The 24676-nt window shown below is 41.3% G+C and overlaps 1 protein-coding gene across 3 annotated transcripts; it reads right to left on the reverse strand.

Annotated features, from left to right (window-relative positions):
- Positions 1–1922: 1922 nt before the first annotated feature.
- Positions 1923–17415, reverse strand: exosc1 (exosome component 1). 3 transcript variants are annotated; one of them, XM_048551202.2, is made up of 8 exons: positions 17151–17415; positions 13221–13336; positions 11193–11267; positions 9288–9376; positions 6946–6979; positions 5816–5899; positions 3025–3109; positions 1923–2300 (listed from the first exon to the last, which is right to left on the reverse strand). In XM_048551202.2, exons 1-8 carry the CDS (start codon positions 17338–17340, stop codon positions 2194–2196), a joined length of 780 nt encoding a protein of 259 aa, XP_048407159.1. In that variant the 5' UTR covers positions 17341–17415; the 3' UTR covers positions 1923–2193. The 3 variants fall into 3 exon arrangements, with proteins under 3 accessions (XP_048407159.1, XP_048407160.1, XP_048407161.1); XM_048551203.2 differs by lacking the exon at positions 5816–5899 and adding an exon at positions 5705–5755 and having other exon boundaries at positions 17151–17406; XM_048551204.2 differs by lacking the exon at positions 5816–5899 and having other exon boundaries at positions 17151–17410.
- Positions 17416–24676: the final 7261 nt, after the last annotated feature.

Below are 24676 nucleotides of genomic sequence, written 5' to 3' on the forward strand. Positions count from 1 at the left end.
TGCTTCAATTAAGTCACCTCTCAACCTTCTTCTCTCTAATGAAAACAGCCTCAAGTCCCTCAGCCTTTCCTCCTAAGACCTTCCCTCCATACCAGGCAAATTCCTGGTAAATTTCCTCTGCACCCTTTCCAAAGCTTCCACATCCTTCTTATAATGCGGTGATCAGAACTGTACACAATACCCCAAGTGCGGCCGCACCAGAGTTTTGTACAGCTTCACCATAACCTCTTGATTCTGGAACTCGATCCCTCTATTAATAAAAGCTAAAATACTGTATGCCTTCTTAACAGCCCTGTCAACCTGGGTGGCAACTTTCAAGGATCTGTGTACATGGACACCGAAATCTCTCTGCTCATCTACACTACTAAGAATCTTACCATTAGCCCAGTACTTTGCCTTCCGGTTACTCCTACCAAAGTGCATCACCTCACACTTGTCTGCATTAAACTCCATTTGCTACCTCTCAGCCCAGCTCTGCAGCTTATCTATGTCTCTCTGCAACCTATAGCATCCTTCATCACTATCCACAATTCCACCGACCTTAGTGTCGTCTGCAAATTTACTAACCCATCCTTCTACACCCTCATCCAGGTCATTTATAAAAATGACAAACAGCAGTGGATCCAACACCGACCCTTGCGGTACACCACTAGTAACTACTCTCCAGGATGAACATTTCCCATCAACTACCATCCTCTGTCTTCTTTCAGCAAGCCAATTTCCGATCCAAATTGCTATATCTCCCACAATTCCATTCCTCCGCATTTTGTACAATAGCCTATTGTGGGGAACCTTATTGAAGGCCTTGCTGAAATCCATATACACCACATCAACCGGTTTACTCTCATCTACCTGTTTGGTCACCTTCTCAAAGAACTCAATAAAGGTTTGTGAGGCACGACCTTCCATTCACAAAACCGTGCTGACTATCCCTAATCAATTTATTCTTTTCTAGATGATTATAAATCCCATCCCTTATAACCTTTTCCAACACTTTACCAACAACTGAGGTAAGGCTCACTGGTCTATAATTACCAGGGTTGTCTCTACTCCCCTTCTTGAACAGGGGAACAGTTCTGGCTGGAGAATGTTCTTTTGCAACAATGATGATCCCAGTCCCAAGGCAAAGTGCTGAGATTACACCTGTCTGCCTTTCAATAAAGATCATGGTTGATCTGATTGTGGTTTCCATTTGACTCACCTGTTGGGCCCTAATAACCTACAACTCCCTTGTCAATTTATTTGTTATCCAGTATAGAAGTTCTGCTTACTCGATATTTATAATCACAGCGGCTGGTAACTTTGTTCATTTTGAGTTAAATTACATGACAGTGAGCTGACAATTAAGTATGTCAAATAATCTCAACTCAACATGATGGTCAACCAAGAATGAGTTCCTTCAAGTCAGTGCAGTTAATAGCAAGTAAATTACAAATGACATTGCGAGAGAAACTAAACAAATCTGGCAGTATCTGAAGTAGAGTCACTGGACTTGAAATGTTACCCCTGTTTTCTCTCCACAGATGCTACCGTTTCTGCTGAGTTTATCCAGTAATTTCTGTTTTTGCTTGCTTCAGGTCTGCAGTTTTGTTTTATGCAAGCAAACTCGTTTTTATTTGGTGTCTTAAATGTTTCTCAGGTCATCCAAAAATATTTCACAGCCAACATATTAACCCTTCAAACTGTGGAATGGGACATATGATCGTATGCCATGCTAACTACGCCTGTGATGAGTCCCTGTGTGAGGCAAACAATTTGAAAGACTCTACCAGAGCACAGACATGTCTCGTAGGAATGGTTACAGAGGCAGTGACAAACTGTTTGGAAGCAATTCACGTGACTGCTTTCCTTTGCAGTCAAGACAGGATGCCATGGGGACATGGACAGAGAAAGCACAAAATAATTTGGAAGTGAACAATTGGTTCAAATCTAAACTTTAATAGAAGAAAAATACTTATTTTGTTTAAAAAATGTAAAATCTGTGATGTCACTCAGTATCTCAGGCAGTAAGTAACAGAAAAAAAGGAAAGGCAATCACTCTGGCTCCGAAGTCCTACTGAATTTAGTTCCGTCATTTATACATCCAACCACAGGAGTGACTGTCAAACAATAATTTCAGTATGAACTAGCTTCACAGAAGCAACATCTTTCAAGGGTATGGAAATATTCCCTTGCTGTTCTTCATGACAAGGCTCAGGTGTGAAGGAATTCGGGTTGAACACGAGCTACTTTCCTGAATTCTTTCCCATGAGATTTGGGGCATTGCATCTCACACCAGCTGATGGGAACCATCTGCTCACCTAGGAGAGAAAAAGACTGCATTTAAAAACATACACAGGATAGGGGTCAAGCATGACACAGACTCACAATTTTATCTCTTTTGCTTGCTTTAAGGTTGATCCAATTTTTGATTCACCCTATCATTGGTTTTTACAATTAAAGATCCCAGTGAGATTCAATCACTTGTTTCAATTGATCATATTTCAATGTCACTATCTTCCACCATCTGTAAACTTGAACTCATCTAAAACCCTTTGATTCTAACATCTTAACTTGAACTGAATCCCATTCATCGATCATCCTGTGCTCATTGACATGCCTTTGGTATTGCACACCTTAAATTTTAAAATCCAATCTTTTTTTTCAAATCCCTCTTTAGCCTTGTCCCCATAGCTCTTATAACCTTCTCCAGTCCTATAAACCTCCAAGATAACAGTGGTCCTCCAAATCTGGCCTCCCTGCATGTGATTTGCCACTGTTCCTAAGTGCTAGGGATAGCCCTCTAAACTTCTCTACTTCTGGATTTCCATTTTCCTTTCTGTGACGAAGCGAATACTATCATCATTTGTAACAATCTAACTTGAAGATTTTGTCCCCTTCTGTAAGTGTCCTCCAGTTACCTCCAACATCCCGCACCAAAGGAAATAATTCCTTTGTTCTTACCTTGCTAACTCCTTCACTCATCTAACAGACAAGGGGTCTGAAGAACTCCAGAATACTTCAAAACTTAGAGGATATACCCACCTGCCTCACTGTGTGCAACTACTACACCAAGTTCATTCTCTGCTGTAGTCAGCAGGTAGTTGGACTGAGCATCACCTAGAGAAATCTTGGAGAACAAGTTAAGGAAAAAAAAAAATACAATCTTACAATTTAACCACTAGATGATTGGCACTAAACAATAAGACAAGCAATCACAAGTCCAATTAAAATAAAGAGTACGCATTGAACAATGTCAAAGATGACAACGCTTCTGCTTCAGACGGATTTTAAAAGAATTTTGACTGAGGTAGTATAGGAAGAGGTGGATATCTAATGTAATTCCTATATTTAAAAGGAGAGAGAGGACATCTCCAGGGATTTTCAGTAAAGTCAGCTGTCAATTTACATCAGTTAAAGGAGGAAATAGAAGAACATGTTAAAGAAACAGAGAATTAATAGTTAACACTTATTTCAAAAAAGGAACATATTACATGATCAACCTTACTGAATTTTTGAAGAGAAAATAGAGAAACCAGACAATGGTAATGTATTAGATGTAACTTAGCTGGAATTTTCAAAGGCTTTTGATAAGATGCCCCATAATAGACTGATGAATAAGAGAGACTACAGCATGTGCAGATTTAAATTACAAGTACAGTATCAGAAATATGTTGTTACGCACAGATCAGTATTGACAGGTTTCTTCTAATGAAAGGCTAAGAAGTGACCTAATATGCATATTTAAAACAAACAAAAATTTTGACAGCGATAACAAGGTGTAGAGCTGGATGAACACAGCAGGCCAAGCAGCATCATAGGTACAGGAAAGCTGACATTTCGGGCCGAGACCCTTCTTCTGAAGACCCTACACCTTGTTATTTCAGATTCTCCAGCATCTGCAGTTCCTACTATCTCTGAAAAAATTTTGATAGTGGATTCAAAGAGAACGTCCCCTTTTGTGGTGAAGAGCTTAAGTAGAGACCACTCAATATATCTCCAAGCAAACCAACTGCAAATTCTTTGATCAACAAGTGGTAGAAACGTAGAATACGCAGGGAGTTTTAAAAAGAAAATCATTTGGGGATGTAAGCATTGGGCCAAAATTTATTGCCCCATCACTTATTGTCCAGGAGGTACAGAGAGCTTTCTTCTTGAACCACTGCACTTCATTTGGCATAAGTACATCCACAGAGCTATTACAGAGGGAGCTCCAAGATTTTTGACTCTGACAGTGAAGAGATGGTGTTATATTACCAAATCAGGATGGTGAGTTGCATGGAGGGCAACTTGCAGTTGCTGGTCTTTCCAAGTATCTATTGCCCTGTCTTCTATATCGTGGTGTTTGAGAATTTGAAAGGTGCTAACTAAGTAGCTGTGGTGAAGACAATGGCATATTTGCATTGAAGGCTAGTTGGACAAGAATGTAAGGTCAAAGGAAAGAGATTATTATGATAAACTTTGATGAAAAATGGTGAGAGGAAGCTCGAGTAGAGATAAACACCAGTACCAGCTCAGTGGGCCAAAGGGCCTGTTTCTGTGTCAAATATTACTTGTAATTGTAAACTGCATCTTGTTTCCAGATGGAAAATAAAGCATTTTATTTAAAAATTCTTCCTCCCACCCTGTGCCCCTCACCTCTATATTACCCAACCACTCCCCTCACCAGTTTTTCCCCACAACAGGCTTCCTCAAAAGGACATTATAACAGTTGCGGGGAGTACCCCGACCAAAAAGCCATACTTTCACACTGTTTATTCATGAGGTAGTTGATTGTAGGAGCATCACAAGAGGGGTAGAAATTGCCCTTGCCAATGTCTGCATGTGTTTTCCAACTGGGGCATTAGGTATTCAAGAATGGAGGACTGAGTCAAGTTATAAGCAAAATACTGCAAATGCTGGAAATCCGAATCAAATACAGAGTACTGGAGAAACTCAGGAGGACTGACAGTATCTATGCAGACAGAATCAGAGTCAGAGTCAATGATTCATATCCAATAGGACTCTTCTTCAGAACTCAAAACGTATATTTAGAACCTTTCTTTCAGTTCTGAAGATAAGTCATACCGGACTTGGAACGTTCACTGTTTCTCTCCTCATAGATGCTGCTAGATCTCCTGAGTTTTTTCAACATTCTGTGTTTGCACTTGAGTTATGTTTCCTTTATATCTTGGCAATGTATTCCAGCTGAGTTTAGGCAGCCTGCTACAGAATAGGGAACAGAATCTGGCACTCTTCTGGCCTGCAAAACTCAGCTCACAGCTGGATAAAGATGCTATGTCATTCTGCTTGTTTTTGGACACAAGTGAACAAGCAAACATTTTAGTACTATTTGATCCAATATATTGCTTTGGGTACAGATGGACCACTGCTTGTGTTCACAGCAACTTACTATACTGGAACCATCTCAATAGATAATTATTTTGGAACTCTGTGACATTTGTTACATAGGCAATGTATAGCAGTTATTTCTCAAGCAACCAGAATCAATGGATAATTGATCAAGTTCAGTTCCATTGATTGTGGAGGCTTTATACTCTGTATCAAGCACTCGATAGGTTTCATTAACAAACACATTGATGTCTTCTCCACCTCTGACAATGCAAAATCCCCTCTGGACTGAATGGAAATGTCAACCTGGATTACACACAACTCTTGGATCTGATATTCTGAGGTACAATTAACAATCAAATATCAAATTAAAATAATAATCTATAAAGGATACCACTTTTGCTAAAACAATATCACCAGGCCTGAAGCATTTGTAAACCTCTATCTGCAGGAAAGATGATGTTATTCAGTAAATGTATAAGAAGAATCCATGTTTTCACAATACCTTTCTTATCCCTAGGTCGTTCCGAAGTGCTTCACAGCCAATAAAATATATTCCAAGTGTAAGACACTGTTCTTCTGAAAGCTCCTTTGGATATTTCATTATATAAAAACCATTCAAATGTCAATTGTTTTGTTAAATAGACACCAATCTGCATTCAGTAAAATCCCACAAACATCAGATGAGATAATTGACTAGTTAATCTGCTATTGGCTGAGAGTAAATGTTGACTAGGATACTGTAAGGATTGTGCAAAAATGCCTTGGGATTTTATATCCACTCAAACATAACAGCATCATGGTGTTATCATTATGTTACTGGATGAATAATGCAGAGCCTTGACTGCGACACAAGCTTAAATCCTAGCAGTTAAGATGAATTAAATCAAAACTGGAATAAAAATCCTGTGTCATTGCCAGATTGTTGTACAAACCCACGTTGTTAATGGATGTCCTTTCAGGAAGAAAGCCTAGTCAGGTCTGATTTATATAGAATTCTAAAACCACAACAATTTGGTTAACTCTAAGTGCTCTCTGAAATGGGTTCTCAAGTTAGTGGCACGTTGGGATGACAGTAAGGCTCATATGGCCAGTGGCATCTACTTAACATGAATGAATAAGGAAAGCAGAATATCTCTTTCTAAGTGAGAATGCAGCAGCCCCTCAACACTCGAATAGTGAGTCATTCAAACTCCTTACATGTACAACAGGTTCGTTAACATATTTTGGAGAAGGGAGTCTGCCGTCACGACCAGTCCAGTAACTTCCTGCACAGAGGCAAGTATGCCACCAATTGAGGCAAGTTTACAGATCATTTGTAAGACTCAAGTACTGATCTCATTAATGTCCACCAAATGGAGTTGAAGACCAATGGGCAGGATTGGATGGTGGAGGCAACTCAGTACATTCAATGAAATATTAACATTCTACTCATCCACATAACCCTCATGCAACAAGCTTTTACTTTCAACACAGAGACAGATGATGTTTTCAAAAAAATCAGACACAACTGAGCAACTCCTGTGACCATTTTAGCTTCTATCACAAAAACATATAAACTTAAGGGTCAGGAGGACAGACAGATCAAATATCTGATCTGTCATCCAAGGCAGTGTCGAGGAAGATGATGCATACCTTGTCCTTTTCTGTTGCTCGAATATCTTCTCTTCTATGTAAAACAATATTAATGTTATGATAACTGAGTGAGTTGACTTCTCTGGCAAACATTGTTCTGTCCTTAAATTATTCAACGTTTAAGTTTTCTATTACTTAACCTTTTAAAGGGGGTGATATGTGTATACATAGATATAGGCATTGAGGTATATTGGTTATAGTTCTGTTATAAGATAATGGAATCCAGGAACTTAGATAATGATCCAGTGACACAAGTTCAAATCGCTCCATAGTAGCAGAGGATTTACAATTTTAGTTCAATCACTAACTGGAATTAAAAATTCTAACATATTAGAAATGGTCACTCTGAAATCACTGGATTGCTATTACAAACTCAGGTTTGTTAACATACTTTAGAGCAGAGAGTCTGCTGTCACCATCAGTTCTAGATCGACCGACAGAAATGTGGTTCTGAAATGGCTGAAGAAGCCACTTGTCTTCCAAGTAGTTTACCATCATTTATAGGCAAATAGGATTTAGCAACAAACGCTGGCTTTACCAGCACATCAACATCCCATGGATGAATTAAAAAAGGAATTCAAATTTAAACAAACTTCCAAACAGTAACAGAACTGTGCAGATTTTAATGTAATCCTAAATTTATCAACAGGCAAAGTGCACAGATTCTCTCAAACACGGAGAATGAAAGTTGGGCGAATCCAGTTCCTCATGAGCACAAAAAAAGACACTGCCTTTCTTCTGTCCATTTAGATTTCAATGCACCCTCTTGCTGGAGTCCAATCAGTGCCTTCCAGTTAAACTTCCAGCATCAATGGGTACTAAGGGGTAGTTTGCACACCTTGGAGCATCACAGTTTAATCTGCCCCTATCTTGGTTGATGTCTGTTCACCTTCTTTGTGGGGGTTTATTAAACAATATCATGAAACAAAATCCTGACGGACGTTTATCCCAAAACCAGTGCAATTCTATTTACATCTTGGGTAACTTCTCCACCATGTAGCTATTCAAGAAGGTACAAGTTTATGCACTATAGTCTCGAGATCGGTTGGCTCGCCGAGCTGGTTTGTTGTTCTGCAGATGTTTCGTTACTGTGCTTGGTAACATCCTCAGTGCAGCCTCTGACGAAGCGTCGGTGTGTTTTCCCGCCTGGCTTTTAAACTCTGGCGTCGGTTGCGATGGATTGCCTCACTTCTGGGTTTCCTCCGTCGTGGAATATATATGGGGTCAAGTTCAATGTGTTTATTAATAGCCTGCTTCATGGAGTGCCATGCTTCCAGGAATTTTTGTGCTTGTCTCTGCCTAGCCTGTCCCAGGATCTTGGCTTTTTCTAATGAAGGGTCTAGACCCGAAACGTCAGCTTTTGTGCTCCTAAGATGCTGCTTGGCCTGCTGTGTTCAGCCAGCTCCACACTTTGTTATCTCGGATCTTGGTGTTGTCCCAGTCAAAGTCATGGTTGTCCTTGTCCATGTGGATTGAGATGAGTGAGTATTGGCCATGGGTTTTTGTAGCTACAAAAAGACACGACCAATACTCGCTCATCTCAATCCACATGGACAAGGAGAACCACGACTTTGACTGGGACAACACCAAGTTCCTGGGACAGGCTAGGCAGAGACCAGACACTAGAATTCCTGGAAGCATGGCACTTCACAAAGCATGCGATTAATAAGCACATAGAACTTGACCCCATATACATTCCACCAAGGAGGAAACCCGAAAGTGAGGCAATCCATCTCAATGGACCCCAGAGTTTATAAAAGCCAGGTGGGAAAACACACCGACGCTTCATCAGAGGCTGCACTGATGATGTTACCCACCTGGTAATGAAACGTCTGTGGAACAACAAACCAGCTCGGCGAGCCAACCAACCTCAACACCCACAACCCAAGCCACAAATCTACTCCAAAATCTTATAGGCACTATAGCCTCAGAGAAAAGTTAAAAGTTGTGCTGGAATGAATTACATGTTGTCTAATCACTATAGTGATGTACAGTAAAACTCTGGAGTAGAATGACTGGTACACCTACCCCAGGTGCCAAAAATTTGTGGTCTGAGACATAGGTAAAGCTTAGATTTCTCAGAGTGGCTTGCAAACAGCTAATTGACAGCAGATTTGGATCAGTTTGCCCACTTGTTTGTCCCAAGGAATACAAGGCAAATAAAACCAACAAAGGGAAGGAGCACGGAAAGACTACATGCACTGTAGAAGGTATTTATGCAAAGCATTCAAAATCTGATTTATCCACCATTTGTAAGGAATTGTCAAACAAATCTATAGTCCAGGCTATAAACTCACGCACTTATGTAAAACTGCAGAAACAGTTTGCATTATTTATATTACCTGATGGTTCCTCGAAATGTCCCTTTCAGTGGAGTGGATCGCACGTATAAAATATGGACTTTGACAAACCGTGGGTTAATACTGGTCACCTGTTTGTAAAAGGGAAAATGTCCACTAACATTGATAATAAATATGATGCTGAACACTTAGGGAGCAGTAAAGGATGCAGATGGGGAGTGGGGGATATGGGGGAATAAAGTGTTCTGCAGCAGGAAAGAAACTCATTTCTATTTTCCAGACATGCCACAAGTGTCACAGATTGGCTGTCAGCCATATCCATTTTAAAGCTAGACATCAAACAGTCTTGGCACATGAATCAGTCCAGTGAGAGGAGACGGTAATTCTGTGGCAATGTCACTGAACTAATAAATCAGAGTCTCAGGCCAAGGCTTTTGGGACTCTAGCTCAAAGACTGCCATGGTAGCTGGTGGAATTTAAATTCAATCAGTATATCTGAAATTTAAAGTTCATCTAATGATTATGATGACATCAAACTATTATTGATTATTGTAAAAACCCACTTGGTTCACTGATGTCCTTTAGGGAGGAAAACCCGCTATCCTTATCAAGTATGGCTTACACACAACTCCAGATCCACAACGAAGTGGTTATCTCTGAACTGAACTCAAATGACCCTGGACGCCACTCAGCTCAAGGACAATTATGGATGGACAACAAAGGTTGACCTTACTGGTGACACCCATAGCTCATGAAACCATTTTAAAAAGTTACAGTAAATGAGCAGCGTACCACATAATTTTACCCTGCACTTGATTAAATTTCTTTCCTCGATTTCAGGATTATAGGCATTGCTGGCATGGTCAGCATCTACTGTTTATCCCTGTCTGCCTTTGAGAAGGTGGTAATGAGCCATGTTTTTGAACTGCTGAAGTCCCATGAGACAATGTTATCCCCTGCAGTGATAAAGATGGCGCTCCAAGATTTGTACATCATGACAGTGAAACAGCATCAATACATTTTCATGGTCTGGAGGGGATCTTGAAGGTGGTATTGTTCCATTGTTATGCTGCCCTTCTAGATGGCAGAGATAACAGGTTTGGGAGGTGACGTAGAAGAGGCCTTAGTGAATTGCTGTAGTGCATTTGTAGATTGTACAGTTCTGTGGTCTCTTGGGAGAGCGAATCTAACTTAAGGAATGTTAAGGGAAACACGAAATGGCTGTTATCCAAGTTCTGTTGGACGGAGGATGGATTCTGTAGATGATCTTAGCAGCCACAGGTTTAGGCTTGTAGAAGAAGCTGTTGCTATTTTTCTTCTAACTCGAGGCATTGCTGCGTCACAAAAGCAGGGACCTGCCTTCGATTCTGGCCTTGGGTGACTGTCTGTGTGGAGTTTGCACATTCTCCTGTGTCTGCATGGGTTTCCTCCAACAGTCAAAAGATGTGCAGTTTGGGTGGATTGGCTATGCTAAATTGTCCAGTGTCCAGGGATGTGTAGGTTAGGCGGATTTAGCCATGGGAAATGCAGGGTTATAGGATGGGGGGGGGGGGGGGGGAAATGCGGCGGTGTGGATGTGGGTGGGATGCTCTTTGGAAGGTCGTGAAGTGTATATGAACCTCAACTGAGGGCAGTTTATGAGGATCAAGCTACTTGTCCAATCATACAGCACAGAATGAGGCCATTTATCCTATCATGCCTGTGCTAGGTCTTTGAAAGAGCTCTCCAATAAACCCCACTCATCTTGCTCTTTTCCCATAGTCTGATTTTTTTTATTTTCAAAGTATTTATCTAACTCCCTTCACAAAGTCACAATCAAATTTGCTGCCAGGTCCTTTGAGGGAACGGTGGTTCCGATCACAACTCAGAGCAGAAACAGCACTAGGTTTTGGGTATTCAAAATCTTAATTAAATTTATATGACTGGGTTATATCAAGCCATCCTTACCTTGCACGTTACAACAACACCAACCTCTGGCAGGAGCTGAGGCTCTGAGTCCCGAACTACCGAAATGACTGGCACCTGCAAATAACAGGTCAGAATTATGACAGTCTGTAGAGCATAGAAACAGGTCAGTCACTACCAACATGTTCTTCAATTCTTGCCTGCTTCATGTGCTTGTCTATGTTGTTGAGTTTAACTATTAGCTTTGTCAGCTGGTTACATATTATACCCACCCCATTGCAGAAAAAGAAAATTCTCCTCAATGTTTAAAAAATATTCATGAGATTTGGCTAGGCCAGTATTTAATGCCTATCCATAGGTGTTGCTGTTTCAAAGCCAGACTGTAACTGAGCTACCCGGTTAAGAGGTCTACATTCAATTTCTGACTTGCGTGGATTTAGTCAACGTCTGCCATGCAGCATTTGGCATGTTCAAATTTGCTTCAGTACCACTGGTTCAAGGGAGAAGCAAGGATAACAACCAGTGTTCACCGACAGATTCTAACATGCTTATTTGAAGAGTGAACATAGAGGGTACCTACTGGAGTGTACCTAGAAAAAGGAGAAATTGACTTAATTTCACATTTACGCCTGTGCACCATATTCTCAACACCTCTATTAACAATTTATCAATCTCAGCTTCATTCCCTGTCACTCAAGTTACATCTAATTTTCTACCAGTTTTCTTGGGTTTCCCGTAATCTTAAAACTTTGGCCTAAATATTTCCCAGTGTCAACCACATCTCAGTTCTACTCCTCATAACCAATTAAGGAGGAAGAATCCAAAGCCAACCATTGCCTGGAATGGATTCATTCAATTTGAAACATATAGGTACTTCATATCTCTCAACTCCACTCACCTATTTCAGTAAATGTTTCTTTATATATGTTCAAGTTACCACCAAATCAATGGCCTCTGAACACGTGCTTAACTTGAATTCGTACAACTGACAAATATTAAAATGTCAAATGCACGAAGTTAAATCTACAGCTGCAATTTGTTCCTTGTACAACACGTGTTTGTTGCTCTAAATGGGCTCTGCATGTAAATTGAATCATTGGAAACATTGGTGATTTGATGATGTGGTTAATTGGTGTAAATTGCTATGGGTGATTTGGTACTGGGGAAAAATGCCATTAGGTTCTGTGCGATAACACTTCAGGATATAAATTTTAAAAAGTACTACAAGTATTTGTGGAGAGATGACTGGCGGTTCGATTCACCCGGAAAGGTCTTTCTGCTCAGATGTTTTAGCCACCCCTTTCTCAATTCACTCTCCAAGCCAGATTATTTAATAGCTTGTGCCTAAAAAACATTTTCTCACCATTATGTCTGTTTTTGAATTTTTAAAAATTCTACCAGCACTTCGATCTTATCGTGCTGAATGCCAGTCTGGATTTTAAAAAAACAATCTTCTAGGGGACTTGAATCCACAATCTTCTGACTCAGTAGTGAAAATGCGACCCACTGAGCCATGGCTCACACCTAAATGGAAACTGAGATTTTAAAATATTAATTCATGGGATGAATGCATTGCAATTCGGACCAGCATGTATTGGTCACCCCTAATTTCCTTGGGAGGGTGATAATGAATTGTCTCCTTGAAACCTCATGTAGGTACATTCGAGAGTGTGTTTCATGATTTTGACTTAGAGATAGTGAAAAAAACAGCGATATTGTTCCAAGTTAGCATGGATAGTGGCTTAAGTGAGGATTTACAGGTGATGACATTCCCATGCAGCTGTTGCCAGGATATTTCTAGGTGGTGGAAGTCATGGGTTTGGAAAGTGCGGTCAAAGGAGTCCTGGTTAATGGCGCAGTGATCTACTAATCTGGGTTGGTCACTGGATAAGATCACTGATAAAGCATTTTCATGGGATCACAGACACCAAAACTACTCTGAAACTGGCACTGGGTGAGCAAGGTTAAGTGACTTGGTACTCCTCTGAAGAGAAAGAAAGAGCTGTTGAAAATCTCAGGAACTGAACAGCGTGCAGTGGCAGTCTTTGTCACTGACTCTACATCGCTTACCATTCCATTGTCATTTTCCTTCACTACATAACCAGCTAAAGATGCAAAAATATATCCGTGTCTGGAGTACGTGCCATTACCAGGAGTGCCGTCCTCAGCGCTGCACAATCTCTCTCCTGTAGACATGCAAACAGAATATTAACAAATTAAGACATATGGTAAAGACGAAGAAAAATTACTTGCAATTATAATTGCATATTGTGTGTCCTTAAAACACTTGTCAACAGATTTCATATATTTCAAGTGTAGTCACTTGCTAAGGTAGGAAATGTGTTGAGTGCAATGTGACTGCACACAGTAGGCAATGGCCTAGTGGTAAAATCGCTGGACTCTTAATCCACAGATCCAGATGACATGCTGAGGATCCAGGTTCGAATCTTGCCATGGTAGATGGTGAAATTAAAATATCTGGACCTAAGAATCTAAAGATTACCGTGAATCCAAAGCCGACTGTGGGGAAAAACCCATCTGGTTCATTAATGCCCTTTAGGGGAGAAAACTGCTGTCCTTACCTGGTCTGGCCTACAAGGGATTCCAGGCCCACAGCAATGTGGTTGACTCAACTGCCCTCTGGGCAATAAATGCTGCCTAGTCAGAGACGCCCTCATCCCTCAAATGAATAAAGTAGATAGAGAGCTGATACAAACCAAACAACTCAATTAGAAATGTTAGTTGAGGAAAAAATATTGTCTAGATCACTAAAGAGAAATGACATGCTCTTCTTCAAAATAGTGCCCTGGAATCTTTTATGCTTGATTGAAAGAAGCTGATGTTTAATATCACATTTAAAAGACAAGACTTTCAACTGTAGGGAATCTAATCTAATCTGAACTGGAGCACACTCACAGTATGACAAAGTGTCAGTCTAACTGTGCCTGAAAGTCTTGGGATGAGATATCATCATTCATTAGATCTTTTCACAGAGTAAAAGTAGGGTTTATGGCCTTTCAAAGCTCATACATGTCTGGACATTGCTGTTCAGCAAGTCACTGGATAACCACTTTCAGACAAAGTCACAGATTTGGGATATTCTACTGAAGACTCATTCTCAAATATGTCTTTGATAATGATCGCATGCACCATGATGCTTCTGCTGTTATAATAAGTTGTAAGTAATGCAGTTAACAGATATCCAAAATGGCAGTATTAACAGTGCCCAAGTCAGCGTTACTATTTGATTTATTGTCACATGTAACTTGTTACAAAAATACATTGAAAAGTGGCACCACTCTCTGGGAGCATCTTAAAACAAATAAAAAACCAAACCATAGAATATAAAGGCAGAAAAATGAGAACAAAAAGTGTCTAACTTACAAGGAGATAGCAAGAACTGCAGATGCTGGAGTCAAAGGCAACACAGTGTGGAGTTGGAGGAACACAGCAGGCCAGGGAGCAACGGGGAGCAGGAAAGGTGACATTTTGGGTCAGAACCTTTCTTCAGAAAACTCTCCTTTGAGCTGCTTGACCTGCTGTGTTCCTCCAGCTCCACACTATATTGTCTAATTTATAGTCCTTCTTGTTAAGTGCTTTAACATGGGCCATGGGCCTGGTGACCAGGCACCTCCTTCACCGTGCTGCCACTGCTGCACCAAACGACGCCACTCTTTGGCACCATTTCACCTCCAGCAATGGCACTGCCAAGATGAATCCTAACTGGGCCTTGCCAATAAGGATGCCACCAATGCCTCCCTTTATGCATTGACCTGAACTTGACTCAGCTGCCACCTTGAGTCTGCGTCGACCCACCTCAACATGCAGCTGCTGCCGTCAGGTCTCATGCTGGGCCCAATTCACCTCTGCCGCAGCAGTCATGAATCAGCACTAGGAGCGCCTCCACAATGCACAAGATGCGGGAACACAAACTCGCCTCCAACATTGCTGCCATCAGTCCATACTGCTGGGCCAACCCGTCAGCAATGCTGTTACTGAGCCCAAGCTCTTCAGCAAAAGGGAAATAAGATAAAACTAAAGAGTAAAAAAGAAACAAAAGAGAGAGAAAGAAGACAAAAAAAATGGGAAAGCAGACGGTGTGGATGAACCCTGGGCTCAGAAGCCCTTCTCTTGCATAATCTTACTGGAAGACACAATAATAGGATTCTTACGTAGCTTGACATGGTAAATGCCAACTGGATGTTTTCCCTCATGAGTCTAGGATGAGAAAGCATAGTCACAGGATAAAGAGGCACCAATTTAAGACTGAGACAAGGAGAAATTTCTTTTAGTAGAGGGTTGAGTGTCTTTGGAATTCCCTGCCATAAACAGCTGTGGGGGCAGAGTCCTAGTCACAGTCATGCAGCATGGCAAGAGACCCTTCAGTCTAACCAGTCCACATTGACCATGTTCCCAAACTAAACTAGACCCACCTGCATGTACTTGGCCCTTAACTCTCTGAACTTTTCTTAATCTTATCCAAATGTCTTTTCAATGTTGTAACTATATCTGCAGGTCTAGGCCCAAAATGTCAGCTTTTGTGCTCCTAAGATGCTGCTTGGCCTGCTGTGTTCATCCAGCCCCAAATTTTGTTATCTTACATCCTCTGGCACTTCATTTCACACACAAACAACTCTGTGAATTAAGCTGCCCCTCACGTTCTTTTTAAAACTTTCTCCTCTCACCTCAAAAATATGCTCCCTAATTTTAAAATCCTCCACACTAGGGAAAACAACTTTGCTATTCACCTTACCTTTGTCCCTTAACTATCCTGTATACCTGTGATGCAAATTTCAAAGAATTATATACCTGAATCCCAAGGTCTCCTTGTTCTACAGCACTACCCAGGAGCCCTACCATTAATTGAATAAGTCTTGCCCTTGTTTGTTTTACTAAAATGCAATACCTTGCAGTTATCCAAATTAAACTACATCTGTCACTCCTCAGCCCATTGGCCCAATTGATCAAGATCTCTTTGTAATCTTAGATAACCTTTTCCTCTGTCCATTATGCCACTAATTTTGGTGCCATCCACTAACTTACTAACCATGCCTCCTATATTCTCACCCAAATCATTTATACAAATGTCAAACAAAAGTGGACCCAGTACCAATCCCTGTCGAACCCGTGATCACAAGCATCCAGACCAAAAAAACAACCCTCCACACCACTGTCCATTTCCTACGTTCAATTTTGTATCCAATTGGCAAGTACACCCTGAATTCCATGTGATTCAACTTTACTGATTAGTTTACCATGTGGAATCATATCAAAGGCCTTACTAAAGTCAAAGTAAACAATGTCTACTGCTCTTCCTTGATTAATCTTTCTGATTACTTCCTCAAAAAAAATCAAGTTTGTGAGATGTGATTTCCCTTGCACAAAGCTATGCTCACTCTTCCTGATCATTCACTACCTCTGCAAATGCATGTAAATCCTACTTTTCAGAATCACCTCTAACAACTTACTGGTCTCAAACACGGGTCTATAATTTCCTGGCTTTTCCTTGCAGCCTTTCTTAAATAACGGCAAAACGTTAACCTCCCCCCACTCCTCAGGCACCTCACCTGTGGTTATACATGAGACAAATATTTCTGCTAGGGAGCCCACAATTTCCTCCTCAACTTCCTACAACGTTCTGGGATACGCTTGATCAGATCCCGAAGGCTTATCCACATTTACGTTTTCTAGGACCTACAGCACTTCCTCATCTGTAATGTGAACTGTTTTCAAAAGATCAACATTTATTTCCCTGAGTTCACTAACGTCCATTTCTCAATCCACAGTAAAAACGGTGTATATTTAAGGTTGAGACAGATAGACTTTTGATTAGTAGGGAAAGGATCATTATGGGAATAGAGCAGGCAAGTAGACAGGAGGTGTGTGGGATCAGCCACGATCCTTACGAACGGCGAAGCAAGCTCGAGAGGTCGAAAGGCCTACTCTGTTCCTACTTCTTACACATCCCATCCCTGCTCCGCTCTTGAAGTCTGCCGGTACCTGGGATGCAGAGCTTCAGCGGCGCCATCACAGCTTCACAGAACCGGGGAGAACACGCTGTCGCAGACCCTCGTAGTAAGGGGCGAACGGATTGGCTCGCGCGGACACTGGTAGTAAAGGACGAGCGGATTGGCTGAGGTTGGTTGCTAGGGCCGGGACGGATTCGCGACATCAAATCTCTTCGCCTCATGGCTCTCTCCGGCTTTTATCCTGTTCTCTCTGGGCTTGGTTCAGGATCTCCTCCATACTCCCGTCCCTAACCCGGGTCGGGATCCTGCCCTCGGGTCTTCAATCTCGTCTCCCTGAATTCCCCGGCCCCGAGGCCTTCCCTCCTCATCCCCCCCGTCACAACCCTCCAGTACTGACCTCTCTGTCTCTCCCTGGCTGCTCCTCGTCTGAGAGAAAACAACGAAACTCTCAGCTGACTATGATGTTCATCTCCATTTGTGTCTATTGCTTTATTTGTCAAAGTTTAATACAGTTCACATTGGTCCCCGTACTGTTTCATTTCCATCCAGCACCAGATAAAACAGTGTGGGCTGGCGGGACGTAAACCTCTGAGCAATATCATAGGAAAGTCCTGAGGTTAATATTGTTGAGTAGCTGAAAATTCATTTCAATTCGAGTTTGAAAAAAATGTATCTAAACTAGCACAGGGAAAGTAAGAATTAACAGGCGCTGGAGAGGGGATTTATGATTAAGGGCAAAGAATTGTTTTTTGTTTACTCATCTCTATTTTAAAGTCAATAGTATCAAAGTAAAGTTAAAAGAAGGAAACTAAAGTTTTAGCAAGTAAAATTTCTTAAAAGTATAGGTTAAGATTATGGCAGGACAGATCAGCCAAGTGGAATATGCATGCTGTTGCATGTGTGGACATTCTAAATGACCTTGATGAGCCCATGTGGAGGAAGTGGGGCCACTGCAAGCTTGAGCTCCAGGTTTCAGTGCTCGCAGTGGCTATGGCAGTCTTAGGGAGACAGGCAAAAAGATCCCAAGATCTGCAGATGCTGGTGTCAGAGTCAACACAGTATGGAACTGGAGGCCCACGACATGTCAGGTAGCACCAGAGGAGTAGGAAAGTCGACATTTTGGGTTGGGACCCTTCTTCAGAGCAGTTCCGAAGAAGGATCCTGACTGCTTGAAGGGTTTACGCAGGGGAGTGGGAACCAGCAGAGAACGTTAGAAGGAAATGGCAGAGTACAAAAAGATGCTGGGGGAGGCAGATTGTGTGAGAATAGAAGTAATATGTGGAGTCAACATAATGGAGATGGTAGTGAACCGTAAATTAGGGTTGCTCTGCATGTACGTGCATGGACTGAGTATGGTGAATAAGATTGGGAAGTTACAGGCACATATTTCCATGGTAGATTGTGAAAGTAAAATATTGGAGATCTGGCTCAAGGAAACATAGAAGATAGGAAAAGGAGGAACCCATTCAGCCCTTCGAGCTTGCTCTGCCATCCATCACGATCATGGTTGATCATTCAACTGATCGCCTAATCCTGCTTTCTCTCCATAACCTATGATCCCATTCGCCCCAAGTGCTATATTTACCTGCCTCTTGAATACCTTAAATATTTTAGCATTGGCTATTTCCTGTGGTAATGAATTCCACACGCTCACCACTCTTTGGGTGTAGAAATGTCTCCTCATCTCTGTCCTCAATGGTCTACCTCAAATCAAGACTGTAACCCCTGGATCTGGACACACCCACCATCAGGAGCATTGTCCCTGCTTCTACCCTGTCAAGTCCTGTTAGAATTTTATTAGTCTCTATTGAGATCCCTCTTCATTCATCTGAACTCCAGTGAAAATAATCATAACTTAGTCAATCTCTCCTCATATATCAGACCCAACATCCCCAGAATCAGCTTGGTAAACCTTTGCTGTATTCCTCGAGAGCGAGAGCATCCTTCCTCAGAATCGGCGACCAAAACTGCACACAATATTCTAGTTGTGGCCTCACCAAGGCCCAGTATAACTGCAACAACACATCCCTGCTCCTGTACTTGAAACCTCTTTCAACGAAGGCCAACTTCCCATTTGCCTTCTTTACAATCTGCTGCACTTGCATGCTTGTCTTCAGTGACAAGATGCACAAGGACACCCAGGTCCTGCTGCACACTCCCCTCTCAATTTTCAGCCATTTAGGTAGTAATCTGCCTTCTTGTTTTTACATCCAAAGTGAACAACCTCACATTTATTCAAATTATTCTGCATTTTCCATTCATTTGCCCACTCACCGAACTTGTCCAGATCATGCTGGAGGATCTCTGCATCCTCCTCACAGTTCACCCTCCCACCCAACTTGGTATCGTCTGCAAACTTGGAGATATTACATTTTGTTCCTTTATCCAAATCATTAATATATATTGTGAATAGCTGGGATCCCAGCACTAATCCCTGCAACACCCAGCTAGTTACTGCCTGCCAACCTATCTTCTCCTCTATCCATCTTCAATCGCCTCCCCCTCTCTCCCCATTTATTTCAGAACCCTCTCCCCATCCCCTTTTCTGATGAAGGGTCTAGGCCCGAAACGTAAAAGCTTTTGTGCTCCTAAGATGCTGCTTGGCATACTGTGTTCATCCAGCTCCACACTTTGTTCTCTCAGATCCTCCAGCATCTGCAGTTCCCATTATCTCATTAATTCCTACTGTTTGTTTCCTCTCTGTCAACCTGTTTTCTATCCATCTTAATACACTTCTGCCAATCCCGTGCACATTAATCTTAAACATACAACATTGACTGCCCCCCACCTTGTCAACCCTACTAGTTACATCTTCATAGAATTTCAACAGATTTGCATGACTTCCCTTTCATAAATCTATACTGACTCTGTCCAATTCTGCTACTGCTTTCTAAATGCTCTGCTATAAAGTCCTTAATAATGGATTTGAGAATTTTCCCCACTATAGATGTTAGGCTTCCTGATCTATAATTTCCTGTTTTCTTCTCTACCTCCCTTTTTGATTACTGGAGTGACCTATGGCTCCCCTGCAATCTGCAGGGACTGTTCCAGAGTTTGAAGAATCCTGGAAGATGCCATCAATGCATCCATTATTTCTAGAAAGGGATGGTCTGGGTGCTAAATGTTCTTGGTTACAAGGTATACAAAAAGATTGAAAATATTTAAAAATAAGGGAATATGGAGTCTTTTTCTTAAGGAGAGTCTTGCAATATAGGAGAAGGAGGACATTTCAGAATGTTCAGGGATGGAATTGATTCAGGTGGAACTAAAGAATAAGAAGAGTGCAGTTACGTTGCCCGCTGTGAGCCGTAGACCACTAACTAGTGGGAAGGATCTAGAGTCATAGAGATATACAGCACTGAAGCAGGCCCTGCGGTCCTACTCATCCATGCTGACAAGATATCCTAAATATATCTAGTCTCATTTGCCAGCATTTGGCTCACATCCCTGTAAACCCTTCCAATTCATATACCCATCCAGATAGATTTAAATGTGGTAATTGTACCACTTCCTCTGGCAGCTCATTCCATACATGCAGTACCCTCTGCATAAAAAAGTTTCCCATGAGGTCCCTTTTAAATCTTTCCCCTCTCACCTTAAAGCTATGCCCTCTAGTTTTGGACTCCTCCCACCCCAAGGAAAAGACCTTGTCTATTTACCCTGTCCATTGCCCTCATGATTTTATAAATCTCCATAAGGCCACACCTCAGCCTCCAATGCTCCAGAGGAAAAAGCCCCTGTCCATTCAGCTCTCCCTACAGCTCAAACTCTCCAACCCTGGCAAATGGCTTAAAAATCTCGAGAGAGAAAAATCTGCAAGGACATTGCAGAAATGTATAAGCATAGTTGAATAGCCATTATGGGGGACTTTAATTACCTTTAATGGTTGGACTAGAAACATAGAAAGTAGGAGCAGGAGTAGGCCATTCGAGCCCTTGAGCTTGCTCCACCATTCATCAAGCTCAATACCCTATTCTTCCTGTCTCCTGATATCACTTGATTTCTTCAGCCACAAAAATTCTATCTATCTCCTTGAAATGTTTTCCTCAATCACCTTCTGGGGGTAGTGAAATCCACAGGTGCCTTTCTCTTTGGGTGAAGAAATTTCTCTTTATTTCAGTCCTAAAAGTGTTACACCTTATTCCTAAATGATGACCCCTAGTTATGGACCCCCTACCATCAGGAACATCCTGCATTAAACCCAACTAATTCCATTAGAATTTTATAGGTGTGTATGAGAAATCCCCTCATTGTTCTCAACCAAAGTGAATACGACCTAACTGATTTAATCTCTCCACATGCATCACCTTGCCATCCAAGGAATCAGTTTGGTAAACCATTCCTGCTCCCTCTATAGCATGAACATTCTTCCTCAGAAAAGAAGACCAAAACTGAACACAATATTCCAGGTATGGACTCACCAATGCCCTGTATAATTGCAGCAAGATATTCTTGTTCCTGTATTTGAATTCTCTCATTGTGAAGGCCAAATATATTTTGTCTTCTTTCCTGCGCTTGCACACTTACTTAGGCAACTGGTACACAAAGATATACAGATTTCGTTGAATATTTCCCTCTCTCAATTTACAGCCATTCAAGTAATAATGTGCTTTTATATACTTACTGCCAAAGTAGGTAGCCTCACATTTACCCACACTATGTTGCATTTGCCCAGTCACTCAGCCTTTCAAAATCATACTGCAACATTTTTGCATCCTCCTCGTGGGTCACATTTTCACCCAGTTATGTGTCACCTATACATTTTGAGATTTTACATTTAATTGCCTCATCTAAATTATTAACTGGTATTGTGAATAGCTGGTGTCCTAGTCCAAAGCTCTGTGGCCCCCATTATTCATTCAGAAAAGGACCTATTTGCATAAAGGGTAGTGAGGCACAGAAGTTCTTAGATTGCGATCAGGAGAATTTCCTAGATCAGTATGTTTAGTCCAAGAAGCATGATGGCAATGTTAGTCTTTTTTCAGAATGAGATGGGACATGTAGATCAAGTGACAGTGGGGAACATTAGGGTCAGTCATCATTCTATCATAATGTTTATGGCGACAGCAGAAAATGACATTAGTCAATCCAAAGTAAGAATAAAAAGCCAACTTCAAGGGGACAAGAATGGAATTCAAGAGGGCCAGATAAACTAGACTAGAAGGTTGATAGGAGAAAACAATAGCTGAACAAAGAGCTACATTCCAAGAGATGTTTGGTCAAGGATATTCCCTCAATAGGGTATGGCATGAAAAACAGATCCTGGCCTCCTTGGGTGAAAAAGGAAATTGAAATTAAGTGGTGTTCTTTTGACGGGTGTCAGATACTTCAGTATAATTGAGAACCATGCTGGATATATCAGGGAGTTGAAAAACCAAGAGAAGCAAGGAGGGATTATGAAAAAAGACTGGCAGCTAAGATTAGGGGAAATTCCAAGGCCTTCTATAAATAATTTGATAGTGAAAGGGTGGTAAAATAAGCTGTCAGGCTGATTAGTGTTCAAAAAGGCCAATTACATATAGAGGCAAGTGGAATGGCTAAGATGTTAAATGATTTATTTGCATTTATCTTTACCAAGAAGTGAGGCCATCGTGTCTTATCAAGGCTTACTGGGAAAGGGGAAGAAAAAGGAGGTGAGGAATGTTGGACCAGCCATGATCCTATTGATTGACAGAGCAGGCTCAAGGGTCCAAATAACCTACTCTTGTTCCTATTGAGTCTTAGAGGAAACTCAGATACTAGAAGGATTTCAAAATTAATAAGGAGGTGATATTGGAGAAGCTGATAAAACACGAGGGCCAGATGAGATGCATCAAAGGGTTAGAAATTCCAGATGCACCAGCAATAACCTTATCATTTTCCCCAGATACAAAGGTAATGTCAGAGAACCGAAAAATTGAAAACATTATGCTCTTGTTCAAACAGGTTGTAAGCATAGACCTTGTAATTGCAGACAAATCAGTTTAACAGTGGTGGTAGGGAAACTTCTAGAAATAATTATTTGGGTTAGAATTAATAGTTACATGGAAAAATGTGGCTTAATTTGGAAAGTCAGCATAGATTTGTTCGGGGAAAACTAAATAGGTTGCTGGAGTTTTTTAAGTTAACAGTTAATGAAGGTTAATGGACTTAAAAATGGTATTTGATACTGTGCTACACAACAGAGGTGTGTGAAAGGTGACTGGGCATAAAATAAAAGGGAGTAGCGACATGGATACAAAATTGGCTAATTAATAGAAAACAATGTAATCGTGAATGGGTAATTTTCAAGCAGCAAGATTTGTAATGGAGTTGCACAGGGGTCAATATTCGAACCTCTGCTTTTCCTATATACTATATATATATGCATAAATTATCTTGATCTTAACATGCAGGGAATGAATTCAGTGTTTTCTGGTACATAATACTTGGAAGAATTTTTAAAAATGAAGAGGGCAATATACAAGCGTCTAAAACACATTAACAAGTTGGTGTAGTAGGTGGATAAGGGGCAGATGAAGTTCACTGTGGAGAAGTGAAGTTCTTATGCAGAGACAATATGAAATAAAAGGTGCTCTTCCAAAGGGTGTTTAGTAGGGAGACCTGGATTTTTATGTGTGTTGGTCATCAAAGGTGGCAGAACAGGTAGGAGAGCCGTTAATAAAGCATAAAATATTCTATGGTTTGTTAACAGGGGCATACAGTACAATAGAACATAGAACAGTACAGCACAGAACAGGCCCTTCAGCTCACGATGTTGTGCCGACCATTGATCCTCATGTATGCACCCTCAAATTTCTGTGACCATATGCATGTCCAGCAGTCTCTTAAATGTCCCCAATGACCTTGCTTCCACAACTGCTGCTGGCAACGCATTCCATGCTCTCACAACTCTCTGAGTAAAGAACCCGCCTCTGACATCCCCTCTATACTTTCCTCCAACCAGCTTAAAACTATGACCCCTCGTGTTAGCCTTTTCTGCCCTGGGAAATAGTCTCTGGCTATCAACTCTATCTATACCTCTCATTATATTGTATACCTCAATTAGGTCCCCCTCCTCCTCCTTTTCTCCAATGAAAAGATTCCGAGCTCAGTCAACCTCTCTTCATAAGATAAGCCCTCCGGTCCAGGCAGCATCCTGGTAAACCTCCTCTGAACCCTCTCCAAAGCATCCACATCTTTTCTATAATAGGGTGAACAGAACTGGATGCAGTATTCCAAGTGCGGTCTAACCAAAGTTTTATAGAGCTGCAACAAGATCTCACGACTCTTAAACTCAATCCCCCTGTTAATGAAAGCCAAAACACCATATGCTTTCTTAACAACCCTGTCCACTTGGGTGGCCATTTTAAGGGATCTATGTATCTGCACACCAAGATTCCTCTGTTCCTCCATGCTGCCAAGAATCCTATCCTTAATCCTGTACTCAGCTTTCAAATTTGACCTTCCAAAATGCATCACCTCGCATTTATCCAGGTTGAACTCCATCTGCCACCTCTCAGCCCATCTCTGCATCCTGTCAATGTCCCGCTGCAGCCTACATCAGCCCTCTATACTGTCAACGACACCTCCAACCTT

This window comes from Stegostoma tigrinum, chromosome 20 (genome assembly GCF_030684315.1).
Source record: "Stegostoma tigrinum isolate sSteTig4 chromosome 20, sSteTig4.hap1, whole genome shotgun sequence".
In the NCBI taxonomy this organism is placed as follows: Eukaryota; Metazoa; Chordata; class Chondrichthyes; order Orectolobiformes; family Stegostomatidae; genus Stegostoma; species Stegostoma tigrinum.